The following is a 19,302-nucleotide window of genomic DNA, read 5'->3' as shown; positions in this document are numbered from 1 at the left end:
ATACAATGGAGAACTGTTCCGCTCTTCAGTGAAACAATGGCATGGAATCATTCACATCCATCTGGAGAGTTGTCTGGGCATAGATGTAATCTATGGGGCGGCGTAGTGGCTCAGTGGTTAGCACTGCACTAAATAGTCTTTCAAACTGAAACTATTCATGCACAACACCACAGATGATCAGACATTAGTGATACATTTATCTGCATGTTCACCACATCAAAAGTGGCAATAGCTGAGACCGGTTACATACACAGAAAACGATAAGTGGGTAGTGGTCAGGAAACTCAAATACTAAAAAAAAAGCATAAAAGGTAAAAGGACAGCTGGATATAAAACAACTGAACAGAAGTAACATGTAATAATATTATATCAACACAAATTGCCAAAGTCAAAACAGCAGCTGAACTGAAATCCAACTATTGGTACAATAAGAGTGCAAAAGAACTTCCAGATTCGTAAGCAGAAATCTAATAAAATAACAACAAAGATCTCAACAAGCACTTTGAGAATTTTTTTTAGCACTGACAAGAAAAGCAATTTCTCAGAATGAACCAGGAATAGTGGCAGATGTAATTGCATTTTGGTGCTGCTACTGACAAGTTGCACAACAAATGGGAGAATTGATTACAGGGAGCAAACAGTTCTGCAGGAGAAAAAAAATGTTGAGAAACAAAACAAAATCTGCAGCTATCACAACTTCGCAGGTTTGGAAACACGCAATAATGTGAAAAGCATGCAGGAGCCAACAGATTATTTGCATCACCTTGCATACATGAATGATTATGCTCTGCTTTGTCTCTTTATACTAAATCTCTTGAGCACAAAATTTTCTTTAATAGGTTGATGAAGTGCACCTTTTAATATGGCCACTCAGAATTTCTATTACCCAGTCAATAGATATTCAGAAAGTCTGTCATGGACAGCAGCAGAATCTTGATTAATAAATTGCTTCTCATTATGAATATGTTTCCTTTCAAACATGGTATTACAGTTTGAGATTATTCCAGATACTTTGTTCACATACCAATACATTCATAAGCTAAGCACACAATGAATTTATCACTTTATGCAAGAAGCAATCTAGATGAGCAGATGAACAATTAATACTCTTCGTATCACCATGTACACTCGAACCATAACGGGCAGGATGTGACTTCCTTTACAATCTACCGGGTTTACACAATGAATCTGATTGGTCTGGATTGATGGGCATTGTGAGTTTGATGCAGTATACATGAACATTATTAAATTTTTAAAAGCCACATAACAGATTCTTTAAAGAAAATTGATTTAATGAACAATGACATGGTGGATGCGAAATTGGCTCGGGAAGAGTTTCTCAACCAATAGGATGCATCCCATTGATGGGTTGTGAAGGTTGCCCAGGTGGGACCTCAAGAATTGACATTTCTGACAATGAAATCCAACCACAGGCTTCTCAGTAATCATTATCCATATTTTTAAAAATATAATAGTTTAACAATAAAATCAATTCTCAGTAAAATTATTACTGTTTTTCAAGAACTTAAACATTCACCAGTGGTTGATATAATACGAAAATACATGTAAATGTAAAATTACACTTTGCTGAAAAGTGGGGTGTTGTTTTTATCATCGTGGGACAGACTTTTTTTTGAAAAAATACATAGTTGGGCCACACAAGATGCAAAAGGTGGACATTTGCTTGTTTACTGGAGAGAAGTATACAATAGTTTTCTCCAGGACTCAATATTAGAATCACGGACCTTTGTGACATATATGTATATAGCAACAGGACTTGGATGTACAAGGAATAAGTTCAGCACTGACTAATTCGTACACAGAAAGGTTGCAAAAAGAGAGAATAGGAACAGATATCAGATGGACTCTCAGAAAGCCTGCTGAAATGTAGAAAAAAATGAAAGATAAAATCTAACGTGGAGGAATCTACATTATTGGAGATCTCTGTCCTCCTCCAATTCTGGTCTCAAGCTGTATTTTCTTTTACTGAATCATTGTTAGCTGTGTCTTCAGATGCCAAGGTTTTCATTTGGAATTCATTCTGCAAACATTCATGTATTTCTGTCTATTCTTTAAAAATGGCCCTTAAAGCTTATTTTAAGAAATTCATTCACGGGACAAGTGCATCGCTGGCTAGGCCAAAATTTATTGCCCAATATGAATTGTCCATTAGGCAGTTCAGAGTCAACTACATTGGTGTGGGTCTGGAGTCAAATGTAGGCCAGTCCAGGTAAGGATGGCAGTTTACTTCCCTCAAGGGTATTAATCATCCAAACGGATAATCGATCATGGATTCATGGCCATCATTAGACTCTTAATTCCAGGTTTGTATTGAATTCAAATCCAGATCCCCAGAACATTACTTGGGTCTTTGGATTAAGAGTTCAGCTCCAATATCACTAGGCCACTGCCTCCACATGTCAAGGTTATTGGTCAAGGTTTTTGTCATCTATCCTAACATGTGGTACAATGTCAGTCTCTCTTTGACAATACCTCTGTGAAGCAACTTCTCATGGTTTACTATATTGTGTTTTATAAATGCAAATTGTTGTTATGGCTATACAAACCAAATGTGACTATTTTAAAGGGGTTGCACAAGAGAACAAGTTGCGGAAGCTGCTGGAAAAGCAGGTTCATGCTTTGGCTTTAGAAACAAAATTATCAATAATTTTTAACATTTTATAAATTACTAGCTCCCTCTTTGTTGGTGAATTGTGTCCAATTCTGGAGCCAATGCACAGGCTGATACTGATGTTTCAGAGGGTTTGCATAAGAAATTTTCTAGAATTGTACCAGGGATGAGATTCTTGGGTTATGTGGAGAGACTTCAGAGATGTTCCAAAGTTTGAGTGCTTTCGAGAGAGAAGAATCTGTGTCGGAGTTGAAAAGCAGACCAATTGAAGGTGATAAAAGTTGTCACCCAGGTTGATAGAATTGTTAAGAAGGCATACCATGTGTTAGCCCTTAAAGGTGGAGGGATTGCGTTTCGGAGCCATGAGTTCATGTTGCAGCTGTACAAAACTCGAGTGTGGCCACACTTGAGGTTTTGCATACAGTTCTGGTCGCCCCATTATAGGAAGGATGTGGAAGTATTGGAAAGGGTGCAGAGGAGATTTACCAGGATGTTGCCTGGTATGGAGGGAAGGTCTTATGTGGAAAGGCTAAGGGACTTAAGGCTGTTTTCATTAGAGAGAAGAAGGTTAAGAGGTAACTTCACAGAGTTATACAAGATGATCAGAGAATTAGATAGGGTGGACAGTGAAAACCTTTTTCCTCGGATGATGTTGGCTACCACAAGGCAATATAGCTGTAAATTGAGGGATGATAAATATAGAATAGAAGTCAGAGGTAGATTCTTTACTCAGAGAGTAGTAAGGGCATGGAATGCTCTGCCTGCAACAAGAGTGCACTTGCTGACTTTGGGGGCATTTAAATGGTCATTGGAAAATATATGGATGATAATGGAATATTGTAGGTTAGATGGGCTTTAGATTTGTTTCACAGGTTGGTGCAACATCGAGGGCTGAAGGCCCTGTATTGCACAGAAATGTTCTATCTTCTATGTAGATACTCTAATTTACAAATGTAAGGAGTTAATGTCTATGTTAAGTAGGCACCATAGTTTCACAACTAATTATGCTGATATACCAGCATCGTTACTGAGTGGGTTTCAACAGAAGTTGACCCTTGGACAAAAACAGAAACTTCTGGTGAAACTCAACAAGTCAGTTAGTATCTGTGCAGAGAAAACAGACTTACAGACTTCTGAAGAAGAGTCACTAAACTAGAAACATTAACATTGGACTAGAATCTTAAAGGAGGGTGGCTGATTAAATATTTGAGCCTTTTTTTGAAAGAATGTCATTTTGTGTTTTTTTGTTTGTCTTGTGTTTTTTTACGCACACCAGAGGAAAGCAATGGGAAACCAACTCATGAATTATTCTCCCTTGTCATATTTAGCACTAAAATTAAAAATGGGAGGAACTTCGGAGCTGCTGAAGTGGAAAGAACCAGACTGCAAAGTATAAAGAAATAAACAGAGGAGGCAGATTTTTACGAGCATTTGAGGAAGAGGTGAATAAGAGGTTTAATTTTTCCCGAATGACCCAACTGAGTGCAATCTGTTTTTCCACCTCACTTTTATTTTCTATTTTTTTTAAGTTTCTTCCGTTATACCTGATTTGCACATGATTAGAATTAAAAACGACGTTCTTGCACAGTGCATGAAAGGAATTGTCCCTCAGGTGGAAAGTCAGGTTAAGAATTTGTAGAAAACACGTGAGCTTCTAAATTCTCATGAGGCAAACGTCTACAAACGGACAAAATGGCAGAGAGAAAAAGTGTCCCACCAACCCTATCGGATCTAGACATTGCCGTCTTTGACACTACGGAGCGATTAATCTCCCGTCTGTGAAGTAAGCCTGAACAAAAACATAAATAAATCACAAGACAATTAAGAGGGAGGAAAAACTGTGGAAAACCTCCTTTGTGATCTTCCCGATTAATTTAAGTCAGCTCCAAGAGATTGCAGTAAATCGGGTAAATACAGAGCATCATTCCACTCCACCTTCTATAACTCTTCACCCCCTCCTACTTCTTTCGAGGGGGGGGGGGGGGTAACATGTGCTTACACTGAGCATGTGCTTTCGGAAATAAACGATTCTCTCTGAGAAAGCGACTCCACTTGACTTCTAAACCAATTTGTTTTGAATTAGAAAAGAAAAATATCGCATTATATTTTAAACTCGTCCACGTAAAGCTAACAATCTGAGCGGAATCTACCCATATCTGAGAGGGAAAAAATATCTTTCCAAGGAACCAGCAAATGTACAAATTTCAAAACCATTGAAAACTCAAAAAGGCAATCAACGCCGTTCCCGTTCAATGATGGGGGCCAGCCAGTCAAATAAAACCCTTCAATCAGATTTTCAAATAATCTCGGCTTCTCCGATATAAGGGAAATTTGCAGGCTGAATGCCTCAGGGTTTAGTACGCTATAACTAGATATCATTTCAGTTGCCTTCCTTTCGTCTTTCTCCAGCATCTTTTGATTGTTCCTAAATTTTGCACGGGGAATTCTACAGTCAGTCTATGCACACTTCACATCTTGAGAAAGAGTTAGAACATTGGACATTACATTAGCGTTGCATTGTCAATGTTTAGTGCTATTTCACTTCTGTACAGGAGCCTTAGAACTGGATGCTGGTGGAGAGGTTATAGCTGGGCTGCAATCACTCTCTGAAAGCTTCGATTGGATAACTGCTTTCTGACTGAGTGAGGAATCTCCATTCTCCTCCGTGAACGCTGGTGGACAAGTTGTGCAGGCTTCACAATGACCCGCGAGCTCCTGGTAACCAGATATAATCCTGTCGATGCGGATTTGGAATCCAACTGCAACTGATCACTACATTGTGTTCATCAATGTAAATCAGATTCTTGTTCAAAATCTTGAAGCCAATCGTAATTTTCATTTAAAATAGCAGAAGCTTTGGATCCTTACAGTAAAACCTCAAAGAGACGTTATTTTTGTTTTATATAATCAATGTCCTTCTGTTAAAATGCATTCTTTGAATGTTCCAAACTATAATGGCAAAGCGAGTAGCCCGCAGTGTGGGCACACATCTCCTGATATTGTTCCCAGCTCTCTCAATTGCCTCCAATTTCCTTAGTGCACACAGGAGCTGTTGTAAACATCATAGTTTGTTCCACAACACCTTTGTACACTCCAGTCCAACACCGGCATCTCCATATTTTGTTCCATTTGTGATATAATTTAAACAGCTCAAATGCGTTTAATTAGAATTTGGAGGGTACAGTTTACTTGCAGAATATTTAACTGTTAAGTGTATGACCATCACATTTTTGCGAGGGGTGTAGAAGGTTACAAGTTGCACGCAGTTTATGGCAAGTCAAATCAATCTGATGTCCACTTTGGAGCATCAAGGCGATATTTCACCAGGAAGGAACTTGTAAACCAATTAAACCCACGCACGTCACCAGTCTTCCAATGTGCATTGAGATTTGGTGTTTCTGTAGTCCAATTCCGTCCTCGATCTATTATGTCAAATAGCAGCAAAATAGTTTCCGGATGTTTTAAACTTTATGTAGTTTTTTGACCAATTTATGTTTATATGTCTAACAAAAATAAACTGGCAGGAGATCGGATCCCCGCAAATAACGTAAGAAATACATCAAAATATTGGTGAGTTGTTGAAAAGGTGTTTGCTTCATGGTGGCAAATTCAGAGCTTTGACTTGTGATTAATATTTCACAGAAGTATTATGGAGTGGAAGGTGCCATTCTGCCCATCGTGTCTGAAACTTTGACTTTGTGTTATTTGTATGTCTTCTCACCACACCGTTACTGGCTGTTTCTGTTTAAGTAATTCGCCAATGTCCTCTTGGATGCCTCGATTGAATCTACTCCACCATACTTCCGGGCAGTACTGTCCACACCGGAACCACTTCCTCCCTACTTCCCATTGGCTTCTTTTCCCTAATTCTTTAAAACTGTTCCTCCGGTTCTCGATACTGGGAACAATTTCCCACTGTCTATCCAGATCCCTCATGATTTTGAGAACCTCTTTCAAATCTCTCCTCAGTCTCCTCCAATCCAAGTAAACTAGTCTCAAACTTTCTTATATTTTCTCTAACCTGAGGTTTCCCATCCCTGGAACCATTCCCACTAATGTCTTCTGCACTCTCACCAATAAAATGAGGTGTCCAGAGCTCTACATATAATACAGATAAAGGGTAACCGATGTCTTATATAAGTTCATCATAAACTCCCTGTTAATGTATTCTATAACCCCATTAATGAAGCCTAGAATATTGTATGCTTTAGTAATAGCTATCACTACCTGTCTTGCCACCTTTAATGACAATGTAGATATATGCTCAGGACTTTCAGTTCCTGCACACCCTTTTTAACAGTGTCCTTTAGTTTGCACTGTCTCTCCAAATCTTTCTATCAAATGGTATCTCTTCACACTTCTCTGCATCAAGCTTCATCGGCAATCTATTTCAGCAATTTATTAATTTCATTTTGACCTCAAAATTTAAAATTCTTCCAAGTGTTCTGCCATCCACAGACTTTGCAATTCTTTCATATATGTATCAGGAAAAGTGGGACTCCCAATTCCAATCCCGGGGGACCTCTGTCTTCATCCCAAAAGTGCCAATTAACCATTGCCAATTCTGTCTCCATGTTGCTACTGGTTCTTTCATTCTATGACTTGTAAGTTTTCGCACAAATCTCACATTTGGAGCCAACTACCAGAAACAATACGTTGAGCATTTAGTTCCGAGTTAAGCCACAATCGTAAATTAAGGGGTATTTAAGCTGGGGTGGAGTCAATATGGAAAATGTAAATTATTTAAATTGTAAAATCTCTGACGAGAAGTCGGCAAAAGTTGTGGAAGGCAATATACGAAAGAAAATGCAGCTATCATATTTAATTATTAACCGAATCATTCCAATATGAGGTTGCCCCCCCCCCCCCCCCCCCCCTCACGATTCTTAACTGGAGCGCTGGCTGGGATAATGCTTTGGGTTATCTTTCATACTGACTGGAATGAATAATGATATATTTATTGTCACATACATCTTAAAGATGCAGTGCAAAGTACTTTGTTGCCACAATCCGGCATATTTTGCGGGACAGTAAAGATACGAAGAAATTACTTAAAAGAGAGTTCATCTTCTGTTCACATTGTGGTCTCAAGCACGGCTTCAAGGTTTCTGCAAGGTGTTCTGGTCCTCAAGAAGTCCCCCGGTCTAGGAACAGCACCTGATGCCTCGGAAGACGCCAAGTCTGCAGCCACCACAGCCTCGCCGACACCGACAACAATCCAGTCTCTGGGCCTACCATTGCCAGGAGTCCAGGCTTCGGGCATCACCACCGGCTCCAGATAACCTCACTGCCGAGAGTCCAGGCGCTGGGCCCACAGGCGCCAGGAATCCTGGTCCACGCCGCTGAACCTGCAGCCACCGCTCTATCTACACCGCCCCGGCCTCGAAGGTGAAGAACAAGAAAAGGAGGAAAATGTGGAGTTTGCACATTCTCCCGGTGTCGGTATGCGTTTCCTCCCGGTGCTCCGGTTTCTTTCCTACAGTCCAAGGATGTGCAGGTTAGTTGCACAGGCCGTGGTAAATTGCCCAGAGTTTTAGGGGATGTACAGACTGGGCGGATTAGCCATGGGAAATGCAGGACTAAAAGGGATGGGTGAATCTGAGTGCGACGCTCTTCGGAGGGTCAGTGTGGACTCGATGGGCCGAATGGCCTGCTTCCACACTGTAGGGAGTCTATGATTCTATGAAAAAAAGACGAGAAGGACACAGTGGAAACGATGGTGTTGGCCTGGAGCGGATCGACTGTACCGGTGCCCTATTGAAAAGGGTCAGGTAGGGATTCAGGTAGAAAGCCAACCCTTCATTTCAAGGTGAATTTTATTTAAAAACTCTAGTTTGAATTTCTGCATCAACAGCGATGGTGTCACCGTTTAAAAAATCAGAGCAACAATAATCTGGGATCACGGTGATTGCATACTCAAACCATTAGCACTGGGCAGAACACACAGGAGACAAGCGGACGGTCTGCTATTGACTCCCGGATACTTACAGACACATGGAACACAACAGGTCACCTCTAACACCGCAGCCGAGCCTAGAATGAACTACAAAAACAAAATATTGCTCATTTCGTCTGGAAATCCCTACAGCATCTACTACCAGCACCTTCCATCTTAAAATCATTCGAACCTATTCACAACCGGAATAGGCCAGTGGCCAGCAATTCCCAATTTGACAAAGCGAAAGACGATTCTTTGAAATGTTTCGCCTCTGATTTGAACAGCTTCGAATTTCCCCGGAGGAAGATTTCAAACTCCGGGCCGACAGTGCTGGCATTCCTATTCAGATCCATTTCAGGTTCCCCCACTTTAGCATTCTGTAACAAACTGAAAGTGTGTAGAAGAATGCACTTGTCATCAATGAGAATTGATTACGTTTGTTGAGAGAAAAATTGCCTACATCAAATATTTACCATAGAGTTGCAGATGGATTGCCTGACTGAAAGATTGAAACGATCTGGTGCTTCTGCATGTCGAGCATGTACTCGAGTACCAAGGTATAGCACTTAGACCTCTTGTTAATATCCTCACGGAGCCGCCGCTCCGCCACCCAGTCTCTGCCAGGCACAGCTAGGGCTTGAGCACAGGAATAAGGGATATGATTGGATCTGAGCACATGAATAAGGAATAAGGAATGTTGTTAGGAATACGGTTGGGATCTGAGCATAGGAATAAAGAATAAGGTTAGGATCTGAGCGCAGGAATAAGGAACATTGCTAGGAATATTCTTAGGATCTGAGCACGGGAATAAGGAACATTGTTAGGGTCTGAGCACAGGAATAAAGTATATTGCTAGGAATATTCTTAGGATCTGAGCATGGGAATAAGGAATATTGTTAGGATCTGAGCACGGGAATAAGGAATATTGTTAGGGTCTGAGCACAGGATTAAGGAGTATGGTCCGGATCTATTGATCTGGGGTGAATCGTTTTACTCTTCCATAAATCCGTGACTACCTCCCGTGATATTTAAAAGGAGATCTAATGCTAATAACAGAACGGACGTTTGAATTTGTTCGGCGAATTTATAAACAACGTTCCCTACTTCTCTTTCACCTCAAACTTGAGTAGATTTAATGGTTCCTGTTTTAGGACAATTGTTTATTTGGGCAAAAGAAACAACTGCAAATATTTGAAGGTTTTATTTTATGACAGAGCTACGGGAAAAGAGCAGGGCCGTTGGGCTACATTAGAGAGCCATTTCTACCGAAGAGACTCTCACCATGGGCCGAACAGGCGGCTTATGAGCTGTATCACTCTACGGTTCCACCAGATTCAATACCCAACTGAGGACGATTTGAGAAATAAACAGCTGTCCTAAACCAGGAGCCATTAAATCTACTCAAGTTTGAGGTGAAAGAGAAGTAGGGAACGTTGTTTATAAATTCGCCGAACAAATTCAAACGTCCGTTCTGTTATTAGCATTAGATCTCCTTTTAAATATCACGGGAGGTAGTGACGGATTTATGGAAGAGTAAAACGATTCACCCCAGATCAATAGATCTGAACCAAACTCCTTATTCCCGTGCTCAGATCCTAACAATGTTCCTTATTGGGACTGTCTGTACAGAGGTCGATTCACTGATGTCGTTCTTTAAAAAAACACATGATTAACGAGCACGAAGCGGTACTGGATTGATTGTCCTACATTTCTTATTGAAGGACAGCAGACTGGATGGGCCGAGTTCTGTCCTCCGTTTTATGGTCTAATTATTCAACTTGCAACATTTGAGACGCATTTGGATGGGTATATGAATAGGAAGGGTTTGGAGGGATATGGGATGGGTGCTAGCAGGTGGGACTTGTTTGAGTATGGATATCTGGTTGGCATGGACGGGTTGGACTGAAGGGTCTGTTTCCATGCTGTACATCTCAATGACTCTGTAACAAATAGCTCTTCTGGCGCCCAGGTTCAAGTCCTACCTGCTCCAGATGTGTGTAAAAGCATCTCTGAATAGATTGATTAGAAAATCTCTAAAACAGATAGCCTGAGGGAAGAAAGGGGGAGAGCCAGTGGAACATCCCATTGCAATGTTTCCACTGTATTTGTTACTTTGGTATCAATGCGCATGCTTAACAAGCACTTCCAAAGAAACTGACATCCTGGAAAAGATTTGGGAAATGGCAACTAATTGCAGCAGAAGGAATAAAATGCGAAGTCTGAAACGAAGAGCCCCCATTTAAGTCAATGGTTGTGACATCCACTTGTCCATATGCTTCATGCTGGTAGCGAGCAGTAAGTGTGAAGAGGAATATTGGCCGCTGTTTATCCGCCTTCAGTGGCGTTGCTTTTGGGAGTCTTGGGCTGACCAGCCTAGTCTTCAGATGGAGCTGAGGCGGAGGTCAGCGTTTCCTACAGCAGCGCCCAAAGGCAGAAACCACGTTGTTAGATCATCATATAGTCCTATCTCCTCATTTAGAACACGGCTCTGCAACTCCGTCCTGCTCCCTGGGGGTGTCACTGCATTGGAGTGGCGGGAGGTGGGGGGGGGGGGGAATAACTGCACTACTGCAAGTTTAGATCAGCTGCTTCAATTATTGATTTAATTTTAGCATACAATTAAAAGTGTTGCCAATGCATGCAAATGTAATCTTTTGATTGTCTAAATAAATATATAGTTTGAATGTTGTTTGCTCGATTATTTGTATGGAAAATGTAACTGAGTTAATTTTGTATGATCCAATCATTCTTTGTATTTATTCGACCTCCACTTCGCCGTGTTTCCTAACTCAGTGATTTGTTCTAGAAGCGATGATTTGACTCTAATACTGTACTTAATCTTCCCGGACCAGACAGTCTCTGAGCGAGTGAAAGTAGCTGGACCTCGAGTAAAACCTTGGTCTGTTCACACGTGAACACACCCACACATCCCTTTATCCTAAACTGTTCCTCTTTTGAAAGCCTATCCGACGATCTGTTGTACATTTAATGACACGGTTCCTTGACAGGAGCAAATTACTGCAGATGCTGGAATCTCTACTGAAAACAAAAAGAAAATGCTGAGTCGGGCAGCATCCCTGGAAAGAGAGGCAAGCTAACGTTTCGAATCTCGATGAGTTTTCATCAGAGTTCGTTGTTACCCGAACTGATAACGTACAAATAACTCTGTGGTCGAGATTCTGAATGCGTGTACCACGGCCTCTGGGCCACGGCAGTCCCACTATCTCCACTTTCTCCAACTAGTTCACACAGGATTGCATCCTCCTATTGTTACATATGAGCATTTCTCTCACACACTTTCTAATGCAGGGAGAGATCTCTGCTCCCTTGTTGACAGTGGCTAATTACTTTGCAGGCGTTGGGCCGCCTCTGAACATGAGCAGCGATCGTGCAAGATCGTCAGGCAACGGTTGTTGGCCATCGTCACCCCAGTTTTGTTCGTAACCCTGACTTCGAAAACACTTGGGTAGCAGTCAGGAGCTGGCGCCAGGTTGCGAATTGTTTCTTTTGTCCACGATGTCAATGCTTTGACAACGGCGCGGCTGACACTAGCACAAGTCTAACATGTGCCTTTCTGTCCCACTCTATCTGGCTCAATGCCACCTCAGCTGGTATACACCAACTGGGCAGTGGCGGTGCCGCAGCCAATACCCTGGTCCAGAGGCAGTGATCGAGTGGTGACACCCAGAGTAACGGAGCACAGACCGGAGCTGGAATCGGAAATCTGACCGAGAAAGTGGCAAACCAGACATTTCGCCACTGAATCGTTAGCCAAGGCACCCATTTTCTTGCGGATATGGAACCTGCATATATCGATTGACCAAAACAAAAGTCAAGACAAAATAAAGAACTACGGATGTTGGAAATCTGTGAAGGAACTCAGTCGTTCGGGTAGCATCTGTGGACAGAAAGCAGTCAACGTTCCGAGTCCACTGCCCCTGTTTCAGCTCAGTGTTTCTTCGTTAATTTCTGTTTTCGTTTCAGTAAAAAAAGGGTAAAATAAGAAACGCCACTTAGCATGAATATCAATACATCCCTGAACACAAATTAAATTACATTAATAATGTATCGATCAAAAAATGATAATCAACTGAAAAAAATTAGGAAGTACTTCATAACTATTGCGCTTAATTAATACACCCCATAGGATTCACAGTAATATTTGTACTGCAGTTAATCTGTCACTCAAAATAACCGAATTAATCATGATTTACTGCAATGCATATGTTGCCGCGTTAACGCTTCAGACTAATGGTTAATTATTGTCCAAGGTTAAATTGCGTTGCCAGACTTTGTGCAAGAAACTCTACCAACTAAATCCAAATCGCTTAGGTTAAAGAATTCTGCGGGACCTGTGTGAGAGCACTCTGTGCCTAGAAATGCAAAACACGTTCTGTACAAAAGCGAACTCTCCGTCCAAATCTGTAATGCGATGAAGAATGTCTTCTCCTCAAGTAAAATGAATTGAGTCTGGATCTTTTTGAGGGAAAAAAAGTGCTTAAAAAGCATTAATTCTGACTGGTCCTGCTATGTTGTCTAAACGGTAACGTTCAATGTAGTTCATTAATATTCGCCTTGTAGTGATGCTACATGGTAAATATTAGTGATAAAACTAATCATACACAATTGTTGTTGTAACATTAAATTTTTCATTGATTTGCTCGTGCCTGATTAACGAAGACAACTTTCACACGCATTGAAGAGTTTGAACCTGTGATCGCGCAGTGGAGACTGATGCATTGGACTGGCTGTGTGAGTACAGCAGAGAAAAAATGTACTCTTCAGCCGAACGAATCTGTTTCAGTTCCACGCCTTGTAATTGTTCGCTCCTCCTACAAAATATGGTACTGATAAAGATTTTAACAAGTGTTTAATTCGAACTATCGGAATCATCCTCAGAGTCAGAAAGTGGAAAGGCAGGGTCAACATTTGTAAAACAGTGCGCATTTGCTGTGTTCTGATTCGGATGCATTTGAGTCTCGCGATTGCGACTGTAATTAATAGACCTGTCTAGTATTTGGATTGGGCTGCAAAAATTAAACTAGAGCATGACAGATTCCAGCAAGAACCGTATTAACGCCATCCTTACATGTTGAAACTGATGACGAAACTCAATTGCCCATTTTAAGTAAGTGGCACCATTTCATGGCATGGAATATTTTGGACACCCCGAATCGACATGATGTCCAAGATTTTGGGAAGCAGGTTTTCCAGTGGGAGTTGGTGTGTAATGGCACTGTAGCTTGTCGAGGATAGCCAGCGAACGCCTGGGCCCAGTCATAGCGATCGTTACCCCTCATGACCAAGCCCATGTTAACACCGCAATCTCCTCACTACACTTCAGCAGGGTTTCAGCTCAGTTCATCCAAGATACTTTTTCATTTGGACGAGAAACCTGTTGGCTCGGGCGCTCCGTTTCTGTTTGAGGCATTAGCCTGCTCTAAGAAACCCTCCCACGAATTAGCACCTCATTGTAACCTTGTAATCCCTAGGTGGTGACTAAATGTTTTTCACCTCCCCGGCCGCTCAGCTGCAACGCTCGGCTGGCTGCGGAATGAATTGGATTCACGGGGCGCTTGACATTTATGAGCAAAATTGACATTTTGTTTTGAATGTCCTCGCCGCTTATAAAGCAGTTTCTTCTCAGCCGCTACCCTTGTCAGTGGGAGGTGCATTACTAAAGCGCCGGCTGGAGAATCCAGTCAGCAAAGAGCAGCGAAGCTGTCGGCAGTCACCGCTTTTAAGCGTCTAGCATGAAATATGTGAAAGACCAGGCGGAAAGCATCAGATCGACTGCTCAGCCGAATCCATTTCGCACCGATTCGATCGTCAGGCCAATTTCATCCATTAAATCGTTTTTTTTTTAAAAAAATGGAAGAAATCAAAGGCCTCACATTTTGGAAAGCAAGTGATGTTTATGTAGTGAATAAGCATTTTGTTTTGCATTTTGCGGCAGACGCCAATGCCTGTGCAGACGAATGGATAATGTACGTAAATTGCTCCCGGCTCCATCATTGTACTTGACAGCTCTCCCCTCCCGAAATCCAATGTTTAACAGAAATTCTTCTCTGCCATTAACCTTAACGCTCTACTTGGTGCTAAATACAGGCAAGCTGTGGAAAACTACAGAGCGTATGTCACTTGCATTTTTTTTTTAAATTTCACAGTTCGCTCTCAAAAGATGTTTTTGTGCGAAAAGACCCGACTTCCAACGCTTCGCCGTCACCACTTGTAAGAATGATCTGCTCGTGTCTGTGAAATAATATTTCTGCAATGATACACAAAGTTACAGAGTCTTTCTTATTGGGGCGTGTGCCGTTTTAATTCAGGTGTTTTAGAGAATATCACAGCCACTATTATAGACCGCTTGCCTACTCAGACATTCTTTCTCAACTGTCTGTTTATTAGTAATAGACCCGTTGATACAGATTGGGAGTTCTTCACTTGGAAGTTAATACATTAAAGTATGCATTGAACAAGGGAAGTAACACTACTACAGGCGCTTGCACGATGTATCTTTTAACATAGAACCTGTATTCATCTTCTACAAAGGATCTAAATAGGGGATTTAGGAGGAGCAAAGTTTTTTTTTAAAAAACCTCGAAAGGCTTATTTACTCATTCAAAAAAAAATCAACAGGGAAGTTTTGCTATTACACTAATGGATTTGCAAGCAAGATCACAGTAATTTCAATTGAGATTGCGTTCTAAGTATGTTCCTGTGTGTGTCAGTACAATTAATAGGGTTATATAATTGTTACCATCTCTGGAACGCGTGTCTCTCACGTAGTCAATTTCATTCTGTAAGTTAATGTGAATGTTCACCGGAGTAAGGATGTCATTTCGTTGTGGGGAATATGCAATGTTTTGTGCATGCAGATACTTCTGCAAACCTTGCCGCTTTGTACAATAATGAGGGGACAAACATTATAATTAACTCGGCAAGAGATCCCAATAATACCATAATTAACGATTAATTCTCCGACGAACAGAATATGCCATTAAAAGGAGTTAAGAAAATAGCTTTATAAAGGGTTTAAAAGCAAATTCAATTACTCGCTTGTTGCAGTCATTAAGAGTTCGTGGGAAGAACATTGTATTTCAATTAAATTATGGATGTAAATTCAAGTTGTAGAGTGTACTGAGACATCGAATGTTGTTGCTGCGATTACTGTTTAGATTCATATTTTAAAATAATCATTTTACACATTACATTATTATACGCGTCATTGTCTAATTGTGAGGCGCATTAAAACCGCTAGGGCGTAATTAATATTCACTAGATGAGGTCACATTAAAGACATATTTAGTATCACCTTTAAGCTACATTGTGCCAGTAACATTTGTCTCTTGCTAGCTTTCTAATATAAAAAAAAATCAGTGAAATTAAGGTAGAAGCGAACGTAAAATACAGGAAAGGGATTAACAGCTCCATGTGTGCAAAGACTCTCGGGCACATCTTTGCATCTGTTTGCGGAGCTTATTTTCACATTCACTCAAGCATTGGACCCATGTTTAAAAACAGGTTGTGCAACGAAACTTGAAACATCTCTCTGCACTCCTATGGACTACAGTACTAACTGATGCTGGGCTGCATTATTCCGCCTCTGCTTTGGACAGATTAATGTTTAGAGTGCTGCGCGTTTGTTGTATTGTATACAATGAACACCTATACTTAGACTATGCACATCTTTGCTTCATTTTCTGATAGAACGCATTATAAATAGTTATGAAATTAGCTAGAATCATGAACTATTTTACTGACTTAATTATGTGGGAGGACCTTTACCATGTTACTGTAAATGTTATAACTCGTGCAGAGATTTCAATTGTGACAATTTCTGATTGTTTTTATGTAACGCCCTGAGTTTATGAATATAACAATCATACATTTACACATATACGAAGTAGGAGACTCGAGATAATACATTTTGTAGCAGCACAGCATAAAGATATTGACAATAAGTTTAATTTAACTGTGCCATCCTGCTCCAAGTTAAGTGAAGTTCGTGTCTTGTTTATAGTTTTCAGCAAATGAATACATAACGCAATGACATTCAGCTTCCTAATAACGCGATTTGCTTTCTATATTCCACTATTTATTGCTTCACGAACGGGTAAATTTTCTTCTGAGTTCACGGTACAACTCCAACTCATTTTGCGGTACAACCTCTTTGCAATGAAGACGTGATTATTTCCCTCTATGCACTGCAATTATTAAATCTTTAATATTTCCTGACTTCATAACGCTGATATTCAATGAATTCCAAATAGTTATGTACTTATAATCATATTTGCCATATATGCGTGCATGCAACGTGAACTCTGCATTTCTATGCCATCCTGGACCGGTCCAACTCGTTTTAAGCGTTTGTCAATCTTGCCTGCACCCAAACAACAGCTTCCCCCCAAAATATCTCCCCCCACGATTTGGGAAGCCGAGGGTAGAGTAAAGAGGTCAGAAGTCAATCTCTCCCTCACATCCTTGCCTCACGCAAGTGGGAGCGGCGGAGCGCGTGACCCGTCCCGGGGCAGGGCAGCCAATCGGAGCCGGGCTGAGGGCGGCTGATTGACAGGTTGGGCGGGAGCGGCGGCGGGCAGCGCCAGTGGGGCCGGGCTGGGAAAAGACTGGAGCAACAGCAGCAGCGGCGTTAGCGGCGGCAGCGAGGCGCGCTGCACACACTGCTTCGCCAGGCAGCTAAAGTTCAGCGTCGGGTTCTGGGGGGGGAGGGGAGACTGCTCCTCAGAGCCGGCGGGAGCGGTCGTGGCAGCAGCTGTACGGGGCAGCGACGGCCTGCCATACAGACCGAGAGGAGGAGGAGGAGGAAGAAGAGGGGAGGGAGGGATCTAGGAGAGAAAACTCGACAAACTGAGGACTGTTCGTTACCCCTTGGCTATTTTGCGAGTGTTTACTGAAGATTGCACCAAATTTCCGCTCCCCCACCCCACTTCCATCCTATATAAAATGTAACTTGGCTTTTAATGAGTCACCTCAGGTGAGCAACGTGAGGCCAAAGTAATATGATCAGACCTTATGGGGAAAGAAATTCAAGTAAATAGTAAATGCCATTATATTTAATGCAACATATACAGAAAAGTGCTGGAAGTAAAATTGCGGCTAATTTGGAGATTCCCCATAATGAAATCAAACCAGCCAACACCATCACCACAAGGCATCTCATGCGAGTTTGCATTAGCATTTCGTCTATTCGGTAACTGTAAGTTACCCATCTAATTGAAATGCTGTCATTAACAATCTGTTGCACAGCAGAGCGAGCATTTTGTTTTCTCCCGTTCTGAATTGAAGCATGGTGCTTGGGTTTTTAATTCCCCTTCTAATGCCTGTTTCTTTCTGCCTTCCTCCAGACACTTGCCATTTGCGGGTATGAAAGCTTGAAGCACTTTGGCGATTGCATCTGCCGTGAGAAAGGGAACTTTGGGACTGAGGCTTGGTTGGATTATGGCTCGCTCCCTGCGAAAGCAGTTCCCCTCCAGGTATAAAATCACAGCAAAGAGCCCTTGGCACGGTGCACCCACTGGCACAGTAATGCCAAGCCGCCTGCGAGAGTACTGATCTGCATTGGAGTGCTGTCAAAAAATCTCACACTTGTACAGAGAAAAGACACCACGGCTTCTACTTGGCATTGATTTTAATATTGTTTTGGCTGCTCGTGAATATATCGACGTTTACGTTTTCCTACTTAATATTGCCAAATCTAGTTCAATTGAAAAGGGGGGAGTTACTCTCCACCCCTTCAAAAACGGTTAATTTCGACATATGTGCTGGTTTTCACACGTGGTGTTAAAACACTACCGTTCCTTTTCTTGGGGGAATGAACCTATGGCAACGACGTTGTAAGAAAAGGGAACAGAAAACGAAATGAAGGAAAAGTCCAAAAATGCTGCCCGGACGAGACGGGAGAAGGAAAACAGCGAGTTTTACGAACTGGCCAAATTACTGCCACTGCCATCTGCAATAACCTCCCAGCTCGACAAAGCCTCCATCATCAGACTGACAACCAGTTATTTAAAGATGAGAGTGGTTTTCCCTGAAGGTAGGTAACGCTATTCAATTTCTCAAAATTGTTGTCGGCCCGGTTAACACACGGTAGTATGGAAGAATGAAAGTTACTGTTAAATCTGAACAGAGCACACGGGAGAGACTGCCACCGGTTACAACTTTAGTAATAAGCGCCGTGGTTGCAATGTATACAGTGTAAAGAAGTGTTATTTGGACAATAACCGCCTCTCAAAGTTCTGAAATTGTGAGTGGTATTTTTTTTCATATGATCGAATGTAAGTATAAAATCTTTAATAATGCATAGCAGTGCCGCACTGAGGAAAATCGTGGATACATTTAGTCTGCCAAATGCGTCAGTTTCCTCTGAAGTCGTATTTAATTTTATTTGCAGTTAGACCCTTCTATTTTAAATGTTCCACGTATGCAATAGTGATCAAATTTGGTGTTATTCAGACTCATCGACATGTCACAAGTGAACATTTTAGTAGGATTTACTCGTGTGTATATTTACTGTCCACTAATCCAATATGTCGGTCTTATTTTTCTTTTTGAGTTTAATGAAAACTTTGGCAAATCGTGTGTGCCGCATTGAAAGTATCTAATTTATTTTAGAAAAGTTCGTGACGTACAGTTGTTGAAGTCCGATCAGTACAAAGTAAGGAATGCTGCTATTTAAAAAAAAAACAAAGCGACAGTTTACGTTGTACTTGGC

At 41.4% G+C, this 19,302-nt stretch overlaps 1 protein-coding gene across 4 annotated transcripts in view; it reads left to right on the top strand.

Annotated features, from left to right (window-relative positions):
• The first annotated feature begins 7,582 nt into the window (after positions 1-7,582).
• Positions 7,583-19,302, top strand: part of sim1a (SIM bHLH transcription factor 1a) — a 91,897-nt gene continuing 80,177 nt past the window's right edge. For 2 of the 4 annotated variants that reach the window (XM_087982525.1, XM_087982537.1), the window contains exons 1-2: positions 17,436-17,565; positions 17,936-18,624. In XM_087982525.1, coding sequence (XP_087838651.1) covers positions 18,450-18,624 — 175 coding nt within the window. In that variant the 5' untranslated portion in view covers positions 17,436-17,565; positions 17,936-18,449. Of the gene's footprint in view, positions 8,130-14,361; positions 14,802-17,435; positions 17,566-17,935; positions 18,625-19,302 lie in introns of those variants that run through there. The other 2 variants (XM_087982535.1, XM_087982529.1) reach the window with 2 other exon arrangements.

The sequence above is a fragment of the Chiloscyllium plagiosum genome, unplaced genomic scaffold (assembly GCF_037043375.1).
Source record: "Chiloscyllium plagiosum isolate Xiang-an unplaced genomic scaffold, Cpla_swu_hap1 HiC_scaffold_3, whole genome shotgun sequence".
Lineage (NCBI taxonomy): Eukaryota > Metazoa > Chordata > Chondrichthyes > Orectolobiformes > Hemiscylliidae > Chiloscyllium > Chiloscyllium plagiosum.
The sequence above is the reverse complement of the archived record's forward strand: the minus strand, read 5'-3'. Positions and strand labels throughout refer to the sequence as shown.